The sequence below is a fragment of the Excalfactoria chinensis genome, unplaced genomic scaffold, assembly GCF_039878825.1.
Source record: "Excalfactoria chinensis isolate bCotChi1 unplaced genomic scaffold, bCotChi1.hap2 Scaffold_401, whole genome shotgun sequence".
NCBI classification, from domain to species: Eukaryota; Metazoa; Chordata; class Aves; order Galliformes; family Phasianidae; genus Excalfactoria; species Excalfactoria chinensis.
Genome location: NW_027315689.1, coordinates 18,345 through 33,862, shown reverse-complemented (window position 1 = coordinate 33,862; position 15,518 = coordinate 18,345). Strand labels below are relative to the sequence as shown.

Below are 15,518 nucleotides of genomic sequence, written 5' to 3'. Positions count from 1 at the left end.
TCATAAGGCCCCATAAAAGACCCCACAGACCCCATGAAGCCCCATAAGAGACCCCATAGACCCCATAAGGACCCATAGACTCCAACCTGTTGGGTTCCAACCCCATAAGACCCCATAAGGCCCCATAAGTGACCCCATAAGACCCCATAAAGCCCCATAAGACCCCATAGACCCCATAAGGCCCCACAAGACCCCACAGACCCCCAAAGTGACCCCATAAGGCCCCATAAGAGACCCCATAGACCCCATAAGGCTCCATAGCCCCCAAAGTGACCCCATAGACCCCAAAGTGACCCCAGAGGATCACATAGCCCCAAAGTGACCCCATAAGGCCCCACAGACCCCATAAGTGACCCCATAGACCCCATAAGGCCCTATAGACCCTCTAGGCCCCAAAGTGACCCCATAGACCCCAAAGTAACCCCATAGACCCATAGACCACATAAGACCCCACAGACCCCAACCCCATTGGGTTTTAACCCCAAAGTGACCCCATAAGACCCCATAGACCCCATAAGGGACCCCATAAGGCTCCATAGACCCCATAGACCCATAAGGGACCCCATAGACCCCACAGCCCACAGTTACCTTCAGTCCAGGCCTCGTGGATGGACGCCTTCTGCCTGAACTTCTCAGCCAGGTGATCCAACCGCTCCAGGCGCCGGATCTCGTTCAGCAGCCATTCCTCATAGCCCTTCTCTGCCTGCTCCAGCTGCTGCCACCCATATTGATGTCCTATAGGGCACAGTGACCCTATTGATCCTATAGGACCCCATTGATCCTATGGGACCCCAACCCATTCCTCATAGCCCTTCTCGGCCTGCTCCAGCTGCTGCCACCCCATATTGATGTCCTATAGGGCACAGTGACCCCATTGATCCTATGGGACCCCATTGATCCTATAGGACCCCATTGATCCTATGGGACCCCAACCCATTCCTCATAGCCCTTCTCTGCCTGCTCCAGCTGCTGCCACCCCATATTGATGTCCTATAGGCACAGTGACCCTATAGGACCCCATTGATCCTATAGGACCCCATAGATAGGGACAGGATCCTATGGGACCCCATTGATCTATGGGACCCCAACCCATTCCTCATAGCCCTTCTCGGCCTGCTCCAGCTGCTGCCACCCCATATTGATGTCCTATAGGGCACAGTGACCCTATAGGACCCCATTGATCCTATAGGACCCCATAGATAGGGACAGGATCCTATGGGACCCCATTGATCCTATAGGACCCCATAGGGGCAGGATCCTATGGGACCCCATTGATCCTATGGGACCCCAACCCATTCCTCATAGCCCTTCTCTGCCTGCTCCAGCTGCTGCCACCCCATATTGATGTCCTATAGGGCACAGTGACCCTATTGATCCTATAGGACCCCATTGATCCTATGGGACCCCAACCCATTCCTCATAGCCCTTCTCGGCCTGCTCAGCTGCTGCCACCCCATATTGATGTCCTATAGGGCACAGTGACCCCATTGATCCTATGGGACCCCATTGATCCTATAGGACCCCATTGATCCTATGGGACCCCAACCCATTCCTCATAGCCCTTCTCTGCCTGCTCCAGCTGCTGCCACCCCATATTGATGTCCTATAGGGCACAGTGACCCTATAGGACCCCATTGATCCTATAGGACCCCATAGATAGGGACAGGATCCTATGGGACCCCATTGATCCTATGGGACCCCAACCCATTCCTCATAGCCCTTCTCGGCCTGCTCCAGCTGCTGCCACCCCATATTGATGTCCTATAGGGCACAGTGACCCTATAGGACCCCATTGATCCTATAGGACCCCATAGATAGGGACAGGATCCTATGGGACCCCATTGATCCTATAGGACCCCATAGATAGGGGCAGGATCCTATGGGACCCCATTGATCCTATGGGACCCCAACCCATTCCTCATAGCCCTTCTCTGCCTGCTCCAGCTGCTGCCACCCCATATTGATGTCCTATAGGGCACAGTGACCCTATAGGACCCCATTGATCCTATAGGACCCCATAGATAGGGACAGGATCCTATGGGACCCCATTGATCCTATGGGACCCCAACCCATTCCTCATAGCCCTTCTCGGCCTGCTCCAGCTGCTGCCACCCCATATTGATGTCCTATAGGGCACAGTGACCCTATAGGACCCCATTGATCCTATAGGACCCCATAGATAGGGACAGGATCCTATGGGACCCCATTGATCCTATAGGACCCCATAGATAGGGGCAGGATCCTATGGGACCCCATTGATCCTATGGGACCCCAACCCATTCCTCATAGCCCTTCTCTGCCTGCTCCAGCTGCTGCCACCCCATATTGATGTCCTATAGGGCACAGTGACCCTATAGGACCCCATAGATAGGGGCAGGATCCTATGGGACCCCATTGATCCTATGGGACCCCAACCCATTCCTCATAGCCCTTCTCTGCCTGCTCCAGCTGCTGCCACCCCATATTGATGTCCTATAGGGCACAATGGGACCCCATTGATCCTATGGGACCCCAACCCATTCCTCATAGCCCTTCTCTGCCTGCTCCAGCTGCTGCCACCCCATATTGATGTCCTATAGGGCACAGTGACCTATAGGACCCCATAGATAGGGGCAGGATCCTATGGGACCCCATTGATCCTATAGGACCCCATAGATAGGGGCAGGATCCTATGGGACCCCATTGATCCTATAGGACCCCATAGATAGGGGCAGGATCCTATGGGACCCCATTGATCCTATAGGACCCCATTGATCCTATGGGACCCCAACCCATTCCTCATAGCCCTTCTCTGCCTGCTCCAGGTGCTGCCACCCCATATTGATGTCCTACAGGGCACAGTGACCCTATAGGACCCCATTGATCCTATGGGACCCCATTGATCCTATGGGACCCCAACCCATTCCTCATAGCCCTTCTCAGCCTGCTCCAGGTGCTGCCACCCCATATTGATGCCCTATAGGGCACAGTGACCCTATAGGACCCCATTGATCCTATAGGACCCCATAGATAGGGGCAGGATCCTATGGGACCCCATTGATCCTATGGGACCCCATTGATCCTATGGGACCCCAACCCATTCCTCATAGCCCTTCTCGGCCTGCTCCAGGTGCTGCCACCCCATATTGATGTCCTATAGGGCACAAGGACCCTATTGATCCTATAGGACCCCATAGATAGGGGCAGGATCCTATGGACCCCATTGATCCTATGGGACCCCATTGATCCTATGGGACCCCAACCCATTCCTCATAGCCCTTCTCTGCCTGCTCCAGCTGCTGCCACCCCATATGATGTCCTATAGGGCACAGTGACCCTATAGGACCCCATAGATAGGGGCAGGATCCTATGGGACCCCATTGATCCTATGGGACCCCAACCCATTCCTCATAGCCCTTCTCTGCCTGCTCCAGCTGCTGCCACCCCATATTGATGTCCTATAGGGCACAAGGACCCTATTGATCCTATAGGACCCCATAGATAGGGCAGGATCCTATGGGACCCCATTGATCCTATGGGACCCCATTGATCCTATGGGACCCCAACCCATTCCTCATAGCTCTTCTCGGCCTGCTCCAGGTGCTGCCACCCCATATTGATGTCCTATAGGGCATAAAGGACCCCATCTATAGGGCAGGATCCTATGGGACCCCATTGATCCTATGGGACCCCATTGATCCTATGGGACCCCATAGATAGGGGCAGGATCCTATGGGACCCCAATGCCCCCATTCCCTTCCCCAGCCCCCCCATAGCAGCCCCCCCCCCCCCCAAAGCAGCCCCAGCCCCATAGCTGTGTCCCATAGCAGCCCCATAGCAGCCCCTTAGCAGCCCCATAGCTGTGCCCCATAGCAGCCCCATAGCAGCCCCATAGCAGCCCCATAGCAGCCCCATAGCAGCCCCATAGCAGCCCCATAGCATCCCCATAGCAGTGCCCCATATCAGCCCCATAGCAGCCCCATAGCAGACCCATAGCATCCCATAGCAGACCCATAGCAGACCAGCCCCATAGCCATGCCCCATAGCCATGCCCCATAGCAGCCCATAGCAGCCCCATAGCTGTGCCCCAGCCCCATAGCAGCCCCATAGCAGTGCCCCAGCCCCATAGCAGCCTCATAGCAGCCCCAGCCCCATAGCAGCCCATAGCAGCCTCATAGCAGCCCCATATCAGCCCCATAGCAGCCCCATAGCAGCCCCAGCCCCATAGCATCCCCATATCAGCCCCATAGCAGCCCCATAGCTGTGCCCCAGCCCCATAGCTGTGCCCTATAGCTGTGCCCCATAGCCGTATCTCACCGCCACCATCCTCCCCTCGGAGGGCATGAATGCCGGCCTGTTGCTGAGGCGCAGCTTGGTCTGCAGCGTGTTGAAGTTGATTTCCAGCTGACACTTCTCTCCTGCACTTTGGGCGGTTTGTGCACCCTGCGATAGTCCCGGAAATCCTCCAACTTCTGCTGCATCTCCTGCAGCGTCTGCTGAGGGCTGCGGTCACACAGCCAGGGGATGGTGCGGCCGATCCACTGCAGGAGCTGGGGGGAGGGAAAGGGTCAGGGTTAGGGTTAGGAGTATCATTAATTAGGGTTAGGGTTAGGGTTAGGGTCAGGGTTAGGGTTAGGGTTAGGGTAGGGTTAGGGTTAGGGTAGGGTTAGGGTTAGGGTTAGGGTAGGGTTAGGGGCAGGGTAGGGTTAGGGTAGGGTTAGGGTTAGGGGTAGGGTCAGGGTAGGGTTAGGGTAGGGTTAGGATCAAGGTAGGGTTAGGGTTAGGGTTAGGGGGGGTCAGGAGTATCATTTAATTAGGGTTAGGGTTAGGGTTAGGGTTAGGGGGGGAAAAATGAGGAGGGGGATTGGGGTTAGGGTTAGGGTAGGGTTAGGGTTAGGGGGGAAATGGAGAGGGGGGGATTGGGGTTAGGGTTAGGGTTAGGATTAGGGTTAGGGTTAGGGGCAGTCCTTCAGCCACGGGATGGTGCGGCCGATCCACTGCAGGAGCTGGGGGGAAAGGGAAAGAGGGGGGGGTATCATCAATAGGGGGTCAGGGAGCAGCAGGAATAGGGTTAGGGTTAGAGTAAGGGTAGGGTTAGGGTTAGGGTTGGGTTAGGGGGGGAAAAATGAGGAGGGGGATTGGGGTTAGGGTTAGGGTTAGGGTAGGGTTAGGGTAGGGTTAGGGGCTAGGGTTAGGGTTAGGGTCAGGAGTATCATTAATTAGGGTTAGGGTTAGGGTTAGGGTTAGGGTTAGGGTAGGGTTAGGGGCTAGGGTTAGGGTTAGGGTTAGGGTAGGGTTAGGGTTAGGGTTAGGGTTAGGGTTAGGGTCAGGGTTAGGGTTAGGGTTAGGGTAGGGTTAGGGTTAGGGTTAGGGTCAGGGTCAGGGTCAGGGTTAGGGTTAGGGTTAGGGTTAGGGTTGGGGTTGGGGTTAGGGTTAGGGTTAGGGTTAGGGTCAGGGTTAGGGTTAGGGTTAGGGTTAGGGTTAGGGTTAGGGTCAGGGTTAGGGTTAGGGTTAGGGTTAGGGTTAGGGTTAGGGTTGGGGTTGGGGTTGGGGTTAGGGGCAGTCCTCCAGCCACGGGATGGTGCGGAGGAGGTTTATTAATATGGGGAGGGGTTTATTATATGGGGAGGGGTTTATTAATATGGGGAGGGGGTTATTAACATGGGGAGGGGGTTATTAATATGGGGAGGGGGTTATTAACATGGGGAGGGGGTTATTAACATGTGGAGGGGTTATTAATATGGGGAGGGGTTTATTAACATGGGGAGGGGGTTATTAATATGGGGGGGGGGTTATTAACATGGGGAGGGGGTTATTAATATGGAGGGGGTTATTAACATGGGGGGTGTTTATTAACATGGGGAGGGGGTTATTAATATGGGGGGGGGTTATTAACATGGGGAGGGGGTTATTAACATGGGGAGGGGTTATTAACATGGGGAGGGGGTTATTAATATGGGGGGGGGTTATTAACATGGGGAGGGGGTTATTAACATGGGGAGGGGGTTATTAACATGGGGAGGGGGTTATTAACATGGGAGGGGGTTATTAACATGGGGAGGGGTCTCCCCCGTCTCACATCGGACGCCAGCTTCTCGTAGTCCTCCATCAGCTGCTCGTTCTCCTGGTTGACAGCCAGCACTTTGCAGATGCGGTTGGCTGCCGTCTCTGCCTGCAGGGTGGGAGCACAGGGGGGATATGGGGGACGCCATGCAAAGCCCACCCCCCAAATACCCCCCTCCCAAATCCCACCTGGGAGCCTCAGCCCTATGCAGAGTAATGGGGGGTAATAGAGGTGATAGGGCTGAAAGCCTCAGAGCCTCCCTAAGTCCATTGGGGTTAAGGGACCCCTATAGATATGCTGGCATTAAATGGGGGGGGGTGCAGCACTGGAGACCCCCTGGCTCAGCCCTATATGGAGTAATGGGGGGTAATAGAGGAGGTCTGGCTCAGCCCTATGCAGGGTAATGGGGTGGTAATAGAAGTTATAGGGCTGAAAGCCTCAGAGCCTCCCTAAGTCCATTGGGGTTAAGGGACCCCTATAGCTGTGATGGCATTAAATGGGGGGGGGGGGTGCAGCACTGGAGACCCCCTGGCTCAGCCCTATATGGACTAATGGGGGGTTAATAGAGGAGGTCTGGCTCAGCCCTATGCAGAGTAATGGGGGTAATAGAGGTGATAGGGCTGAAAGCCTCAGAGCTTCCCCAAGTCCATTGGGGTTAAGGGACCCCTATAGATATGCTGGCATTAAATGGGGGGGGGGGGGGAGGATGCAGTAGAGCTATACAGGGGGTCTGCTTTGCCCTCAGAGCTACATAGGGGGTCTCAGAGCTACATAAGGGGGTCTCAGGGCTATACAGGGGGTCTGCTTTGCTCTCAGAGCTATATGGGGGGTCTCAGAGCTATATAGGGGGTCTGCTTTGCTCTCAGGGCTATACAGGGGGGTCTGCATTGCTCTCAGAGCTATATAGGGGGTCTCAGAGCTACATAAGGGGGTCTCAGAGCTATATAGGGGGGTCTGCTTTGCTCTTAGGGCCATATAGGGCTTTGCATTGCTCTCAGAGCTATATAGGGGGGTCTCAGAGCCACATAGGGGGGGTCTCAGAGCTACACAGGGGGTTTGCTTTGCTCTCAGAGCTATATAGGGGGGTCTCAGAGCTATATAGGGGGTCTGCTTTGCTCTTAGGGCCATATAGGGGCTTTGCATTGCTCTCAGAGCTATATAGGGGTCTCAGAGCTATATAGGGGGTCTCAGAGCTATACAGGGGGTCTCAGAGCCACATAGGGGGTCTGCTTTGCTCTCAGGGCTATATAGAGGGTCTCAGAGCCACATAGGGGGGTCTCAGAGCTATATAGGGGGTCTGCATTGCTCTCAGGGCCATACAGGGGCTTTGCATTGCTCTCAGAGCTCCATCTACCTACATCCCTCCCCCCCATTGCCCAGCAGCCATGCAGCAGCAGCAGCAGCAGCAGCAGCATTGCATCCATTGCATCCCACCCCCCCCCCACCCCCAAAGCTGAGCTCACCCTGAGCCCCCCCCCAAAGCCGAGCTCACCTTGAGCCCCCCCCAAAGCCGAGCTCACCTTGAGCCCCCCCCAAAGCCGAGCTCACCTTCTGAGCCCCAGAGAAAGCGTGGTAGAAGCAGGACACGTAGGTCATGATGGCTTTCTCGTCGGGCCTCAGAGTGCCCACTATGTCTATAGCAGGAGAGAAGAGAAAAGGGGGGTGGAAATAGAGGCACAAAGGAGCAGCAAGAGACTCTATAGGGCAGCAAGGAGACCCTATGGAGCAGCAAGAGACCCTATGGAGCAGCAAGGAGACCCTATGGAGCAGCAAGGTGACCCTATGGAGCAGCATGGTGACCCTATGGAGCAGCATGGAGACCCTATGGAGCAGCAAGGAGACCCTATGGCCCTATATGTCTCTATATGGCTCTATATGGCCCTATATGTCTCTGTATGGCCCTATAGGCCCTATAGGGCTCTATATGGCCCTATAGGGCTCTATGTCTCTTTATGGCCCTATATGGCTTTTTATGGCCCTATATGGCCCTATATGGCTCTTTATGTCCCTATATGGCCCTATATGGCCCTATATGGCTCTTTATGGCCCTATATGGCCCTATATGGCTCTATATGGCTCTATATGTCCCTATATGGCCCTATATGGCCCTATATTTCCCCTTGTTGGTACCTTCTGGGCCCCTGAGAAGGCGTGATAGAAGCTGGACACGTAAGTCATGATGGCCTTCTCGTCGGGCCGGGCTGTGTTGACAATGTCTGCAAGTGAATGACAGGGTTAGGATGGAAACGGGGAGAGCCCCAGGATTGGGATGGAGCTGATCCATGCGGAGCTATGGATCCCATAGGGTAAAGAAGGGATCCTCTATGGGTATAGACAGCTCCTGTATGGGTATAGAAGGTGATTAGGGTGTCCCAATGGAGCTGTGGATCCCATAGGGTAAAGAAGGGCTCCTGTATGGGTATAGAAGGTTCCTATATGGGTATAGAAGGCTCTTATATGGGTATAGAAGGTGATTAGGGTGTCCCAATGGAGCTATGGATCCCATAGGGTAAAGAAGGGCTCCTGTATGGGTATAGAAGACTCCTATATAGGTACAGAAGGTTCCTATATGGGTATAGAAGGTTCCTATATGGGTATAGAAGGTTCCTGTATGGGTATAGACAGCTCCTATATGGGTATAGAAGGTGATTAGGGTGTCCCAATGGAGCTATGGATCCCATAGGGGTAAAGAAGGGATTCTGTATGGGTATAGAAGGTTCCTATATGGGTAGAGAAGGTTCCTGTATGGGTATAGAAGGTAATTAGGGCCCATAGGGCTAAAGAAAGGCTCCTGTATGGGTACAGAAGGTTCCTGTATGGGTATAGACGGCTCCTATATGGGTATATAAGGTTCCTATATGGGTATAGAAGGTTCCTATATGGGTATAGAAGGTAATTATGGTGCCCCAATGCAAGGCTATGAGCAGGGCTGGTTCCTCTGTGCCTGTAAGGAGGGGGTCTGGTTGGGTTGGATGTATTATATATACATATATATGTGTATATATATGTATATATATGTATATATATGTATATATATGTATATATATGTATATATATGTATATATATGTATGTAGATGTATATAGATGCATGTAGATGCATATAGATGCATATAGGTGTATATAGGTGTATATAGATGCATATAGATGCATATAGATGCATATAGATGTATATAGGTGTATATAGGTGTATATAGGTGTATATAGATGTATATAGGTGTATATAGGTGTATATAGGTGTATACAGGTGTATACAGGTGTATATAGATGCATATAGATGCATATAGATGTATATAGATGCATATAGGTGCATATATAGGTGCATATAGGTGCATATAGGTGCATATAGGTGCATATAGGTGCATATAGGTGCATATAGATGTATATAGATGTATATAGATGTATATAGATGCATATAGATGCATATAGGTGTATATAGATGCATATAGATGCATATAGATGCATATAGGTGTATATAGGTGTATATAGATGCATATAGATGCATATAGGTGTATATAGGTGTATATAGGTGTATATAGATGCATATAGATGTATATAGGTATATATATGTATGTAGATGTATATAGGTGTATATAGATGCACATAGATGCATATAGGTGTATATAGGTGTATATAGATGTATATGTATCTAAGTCTTACCCTCAGCATCCAGCATCTTGGGGATGTCCAGGTATTTCTCTGCCACCTCGAAGGCGTTGTTCAGGTTGGTGACGGGGTCGTCCTGCAGGGGGAGAGGGAGGATGAAGGGGGGGAGGGTCCGTGAAGGGGGGGGGAGTAAAAGGGGGGAGGGTAAAAGGGGGGGAGGGGTAAAAGGGGGGGAGGGTAAAGGGAGAGGGATGATAAAGGGGGGGAGGGTAAAGGGGAGGAGGGCAAAGGGAGAGGGATGATGAATGGGGGATGGTAAAGGGGGGGAGGCTGAAGAGGGGGGATGGTAAAGGAAGGGAGGGCAAAGGGAGAGGGAGGATGAAGGGGGGAGGGTAAAAGGGGGGAGGGTAAAAGGGGGAGGGATGATGAATGGGGATGGTAAAGGGGGGGAGGCTGAAGAGGGGGATGGTAAAGGAAGGGAGGGCAAAGGGAGAGGGATGATGAAGGGGATGGTAAAGGGGGGGAGGGTAAAGGGAGAGGGATGATGAAGGGGGGGAGGGTCTGTGAAGGGGGGGAGGGTAAAGGGGGGAGGGATGATGAATGGGGGATGGTAAAGGGGGGGAGGCTGAAGGGGGGGATGGTAAAGGAAGGGAGGGCAAAGGGAGAGGGAGGACGAAGGGGGGAGGGTGTAAGGGGGTGGTGAAGGAGGGGAGGGATGCTGAATGAAGAGAGGGAGGCTAAGGGGGGGAGGCTGAAGGGAGAGGGATGAGGAAGGGAGAGGGATGATGAAGGGAGAGGGATGATAAAGGGAGGGAGGTTGAAGGGGAGGAGGCTGAAGAGGGAGGGATGCTAGAGATAGGGATACTGAAGAGATAGGGAGGCTGAAGAGAGAGGGATGATGAATGAAGAGAGGGATGCTGAATGAAGGGTGGGAGGCTGAAGGGAGAGGGATGGATGTAGGGGAGGAGGTTGAAGGGGAGGAGGATGAAGGGAGAGGGGAGGCTGAAGAGGGGGGGATGCTGATGGGAGAGGGATGCTATAGATAGGGATACTGAAGAGAGAGGGAGACTGAAGGGAGAGGGAGGCTGGTGAGGGGGATACTGGAGGGGGGAGGCTGAAAGGGGGGGGATGATGAACGAAGAGGGAGGGAGGCAGAAGAGAGAGGGATGCTGAAGGGAGAGGGATGATGGAGAGGGGGAGGATGAAGAGGGAGAGGATGAAGAGGGGGAAGACGAAGGGGAGGATGAATGAAGGGAGAGGGGGATGCTGAATGAAGAAGGGGAGGCTGAAGGGGGGGAGGATGAAGAGGGAGAGGCTGAAGGGGGGGAGACTAGAGGGAGGGATGCTGAATGGAAAGGGGGAGGCTGAAGGGGGGGATGCTAAAGGGGGGGAGGCTGAATGAAGAGGGAGGGATGCTGAAGGGAGAGGGAGGCTGGAGAGGGGGAGGATGAAGAGGGAGAGGATGAATGGAGAGGGGGATGCTGAATGAAGAGAGGGATGCTGGAGAGGGGGAGGTTGAAGGGGGAGGGATGCTGAAGAGAGAGGGATGCTCAAGATAGGGATGCTGAAGGGAGCGGAAGGCTGAAGGGGGGGAGGCTGAATGAAGAAGGGGAGGCTGAAGGGGGGGAGGATGAAGAGGGAGATGCTGAAGAGGGGAGAGGATGAAGAGGGAGAGGATGAAGAGGGAGAGGATGAAGGGGGGGAGACTAGAGGGAGGGATGCTGAATGGAAAGGGGGAGGCTGAAGGGAGAGGGATGCTGAAGGGGGGGAGGATGAAAAGGGAGAGGGTGAAGAGGGGGAGGCTGAAGGGGGGGATGGAGCGGAGCAGGGGTCTCTGTTGGCTGCTCCCCCCACTGATGGGGCTTTACCTTCCTGAGCTTGTCGTACTCGATCAGCTCCGGCCGGTGTCTGTGGATCAACGCGTTGAAGGCAAGGCCGTCCTTCCAGCTGCAAGGGACGAGACAGGAGGTGGCCTTCAGCCCCATAGAGATAGATGGGCTTCAGCCCCATAGAGATAGATAGGCTTCAGCCCCATAGGGAGGAGATGGGCTTCAGCCCCATAGAGATAGATAGGCTTCAGCCCCATAGAGATAGATGGGCTTCAGCCCCATAGAGATAGATAGGCTTCAGCCCCATAGAGATAGATAGGCTTCAGCCCCATAGGAGATGGGCTTCAGCCCCATAGAGATAGATAGGCTTCAGCCCCATAGATAGGGGATAGACAGGCTTCAGCCCCATAGGAGATAGGCTTCAGCCCCATAGATAGGGGATAGACAGGCTTCAGCCCCATAGAGATAGATAGGCTTCAGCCCCATAGAGATAGACAGGCTTCAGCCCCATAGATAGGGGATAGACAGGCTTCAGCCCCATAGGAGATAGGCTTCAGCCCCATAGATAGGGGATAGCCTTCAGCCCCATAGGAGATGGGCTTCAGCCCCATAGATAGGGGTTGGCCTCAGCCCCATAGGAGATGGGCTTCAGCCCCATAGAGAGGAGATAGATAGGCTTCAGCCCCATAGAGAGGAGATAGATAGGCTTCAGCCCCATAGGAGATAGGCTTCAGCCCCATAGATAGGGGATAGCCTTCAGCCCCATAGGAGATGGGCTTCAGCCCCATAGATAGGGGTTGGCCTCAGCCCCATAGGAGATAGGCTTCAGCCCCATAGAGATAGATAAGCTTCAGCCCCATAGAGACAGATAGGCTTCAGCCCCCCATCCCCTTTTATCCCCCCCCATCCCCTTTTATCCCCCCGACCTGATGTGGAAGTTCTGCACGTTGACGTTCTTGTAGGGCGCCGTTTTCCTTTGGCACCATAAGAGCAGCCCTTCCTTGGCCGAGGTCTCTGCAAAGGGATGGGAGCAGCCCCCCAGGTCAGCCCCATAGCCAGGGATCAGCCCCCATAGCCAGGGAGCAGCCCCCCATATCAGCCCCCATAACCAGGGATCAGCCCCCATATCAGCCCCATAGCAAGGAAGCAGCCCCCATATCAGCCCCCTATGCTGTGCCCTCAGCCCCCCATATCAGCCCCTATGCTGTGCATTAAAGCCAGGCAGGCTCTGCATTGCCCTGCATTGCCCTGCATTGCTCTGCATCACCCTGCATTGCCCTGCGTTGCCCTGCCTTGCTCTGCATTGCCCTGCATTGCCCTGCACTGCCCTGCATTGCCCTGCATTGCCCTGCATTGCCCTGCATTGCTCTGCATTGCTCTGCATTGCCCTGCATTGCTCTGCATCGCCCTGCATTGCTCTGCATCGCCCTGCATTGCCCTGCATTGCTCTGCATTGCTCTGCATTGCCCTGCATTGCTCTGCCTTGCCCTGCATTGCTCTGCATTGCTCTGCATTGCCCTGCATTGCTCTGCCTTGCCCTGCATTGCCCTGCATTGCTCTGCATCGCCCTGCATCGCCCTGCATCGCCCTGCATTGCCCTGCATCGCCCTGCATCGCCCTGCATCGCTCTGCATCGCCCTGCATCGCTCTGCATTGCCCTGCATTGCCCTGCATTGCCCTGCATTGCCCTGCATTGCTCTGCATTGCCCTGCATTGCCCTGCATTGCTCTGCCTTGCTCTGCATTGCCCTGCATTGCCCTGCATTGCTCTGCCTTGCTCTGCATTGCTCTGCATTGCCCTGCATTGCCCTGCATTGCTCTGCCTTGCTCTGCATTGCCCTGCATTACCCTGCATTGCCCTGCATTGCTCTGCATTGCCCTGCATTGCTCTGCATTGCCCTGCATTGCTTTGCATTGCTCTGCACTGCCCTGCATTGCCCTGCATTGCCCTGCATTGCCCTGCATTGCTCTGCATTGCCCTGCACTGCCCTGCATTGCCCTGCATTGCCCTGCAGCCCCTTTTTTACCTTCCACGGAGATATCCTGGATGGCGAATCTCAGGATGATGGTCCAGATCATCCCCAGCGTCATCTTGGCGTTTCCATCCACGATTTCTATGGGGAGGAAAGGCACAAACAGCTGCAAATGGAGCTGGATGGAGGCAGACAGCAGCAATCCACAGGTAGCAGATAATAGCAATCCATAGGGATAACATGGGATAGCAGACAGCAGCAATCCATAGGGCAGCAGAGCAGGGATAATATGGGATAGCAATTGATAGGGCAGCAGGGCAGGGATAGCAATGGGATAGCAATTGATAGGGATAGCAATGGGATAGCAATCCATCGAGCATGCATAGTTTGCATTGCTTGTATTCCTTGCACTGCTTGCATTGCTTGCACTGCTTGCACTGCTTTCATTGCTTGCACTGCTTTCATTGCTTGCACCACTTGCATTGCTCACACTGCTTGCACTGTTCACATTGCTTGCACTGCTTGCATTGCTTGTATTCCTTGCACTGCTTGCACTGTTCACATTGCTTGCACTGCTTACACTGCTTGCACCACTTGCACTGCTTGCATGGCTCGGACCGCTTGCACTGCTTTCATTGCTCACACTGCTTGTATTCCTTGCACTGCTCACAATGCTTGTATTCCTTGCACTGCTTGCACTGTTTGCACTGCTTGCATTGCTTGCACTGCTTGCATTGCTTGTATTCCTTGCACTGCTCACATTGCTTGCTCTGTTTGCACTGCTCACAATGCTTGTATTCCTTGCACTGCTTGCTCTGCTTGTATTCCTTGCACTGCTTGCACTTTTTGCACTGCTTGCATTGCTTGTATTCCTTGCACTGCTCACATTGCTTGCACTGTTAGCATTGCTTGCACTGCTTGTATTCCTTGCACTGCTTGCACTGCTCACACTGCTTGCACTGCTTGCATTGCTTGTATTCCTTGCACTGCTCACATTGCTTGCTCTGCTTGCACTGCTCACAATGCTTGTATTCCTTGCATTGCTTGCTCTGCTTGTATTCCTTGCACTGCTTGCACTGTTTGCACTGCTTGCATTGCTTGTATTCCTTGCACTGCTTTCATTGCTCACACTGCTCGCATTGCTTGTATTCCTTGCACTGCTTTCATTGCTCACACTGCTCACACTGCTTGTATTCCTTGCACTGCTCGCATTGCTTTTATTCCTTGCACTGCTTGTATTCCTTGCACTGCTTTCATTGCTCACACCGCTTGCACTGCTTGTATTCCTTGCACTGCTCACATTGCTTGCATTGCTCACACTGCTCACACTGCTTGCATTGCTTGTATTCCTTGCACTGCTTGCACCACTTGCACTGCTCGCATTGCTTGTATTCCTTGCACTGCTTTCATTGCTCACACTGTTTGCACTGCTCACAATGCTTGTATTCCTTGCACTGCTTGCATTGCTTGCTCTGCTTGTATTCCTTGCACTGCTTGCACTGCTCGCATTGCTTGTATTCCTTGCACTGCTTGCACCACTTGCACTGCTCGCATTGCTTTTATTCCTTGCATTGCTTGTACTCCTTGCACCGCTTGCACCGCACCCTGTGCACGGGTTGTGACACGCAGCGTGTTGCAGAACAGCAGCCTCCCAACCCCAAAGCATTGCAGCCCCCAAACAGGCTGAGCCAGGTTTGCAGCTGCCAGCAGAGCTTGAGCAGCACCAACGGCTGCAAAGGGCTCCAGCAGCACCAACGGCTTTAACTGGGAGCTGAAAGGATGCATTGTCAGCTGCACGCTGCTCAGCCCAGCAATGCAGCTCATCCAATGGGAGCAATGCAGCTCATCCAATGGGAGCAATGCAGCTCATCCAATGGGAGCAATGCAGCTCATCCAATGGGAGCAATGCAGCTCATCCAATGGGAGCAATGCAGCTCATCCAATGGGAGCAATGCAGCTCATCCAATGGCAGCAATGCAGCTCATCCAATGGCAGCAATGCAGCTTTGCAAACACATCTCCCTGCTTCTGCTGCTGCTGAGGCTCAGAGCAAACTGCAAAGCAATGGGAG

The 15,518-nt window shown here is 53.5% G+C and overlaps 1 protein-coding gene across 4 annotated transcripts in view; it reads right to left on the bottom strand.

Annotated features, from left to right (window-relative positions):
• Positions 1 to 584: 584 nt before the first annotated feature.
• The window catches only part of LOC140265045 (alpha-actinin-4-like), a 33,228-nt gene continuing 18,294 nt past the window's right edge, over positions 585 to 15,518 (bottom strand). Inside the window, exons 4-12 of one of the 4 annotated variants that reach the window (XM_072360910.1) lie at positions 13,503 to 13,589; positions 12,403 to 12,490; positions 11,516 to 11,594; positions 9,702 to 9,783; positions 7,592 to 7,677; positions 6,059 to 6,151; positions 4,297 to 4,529; positions 821 to 853; positions 585 to 703 (exon numbers count right to left, since the gene is read on the bottom strand). In XM_072360910.1, coding sequence (XP_072217011.1) covers positions 673 to 703; positions 821 to 853; positions 4,297 to 4,529; positions 6,059 to 6,151; positions 7,592 to 7,677; positions 9,702 to 9,783; positions 11,516 to 11,594; positions 12,403 to 12,490; positions 13,503 to 13,589 — 812 coding nt within the window. In that variant the 3' untranslated portion in view covers positions 585 to 672. Of the gene's footprint in view, positions 736 to 820; positions 854 to 957; positions 991 to 2,300; positions 2,334 to 4,296; positions 4,530 to 6,058; positions 6,152 to 7,591; positions 7,678 to 9,701; positions 9,784 to 11,515; positions 11,595 to 12,402; positions 12,491 to 13,502; positions 13,590 to 15,518 lie in introns of all 4 variants that reach the window. The other 3 variants (XM_072360912.1, XM_072360911.1, XM_072360913.1) reach the window with 3 other exon arrangements.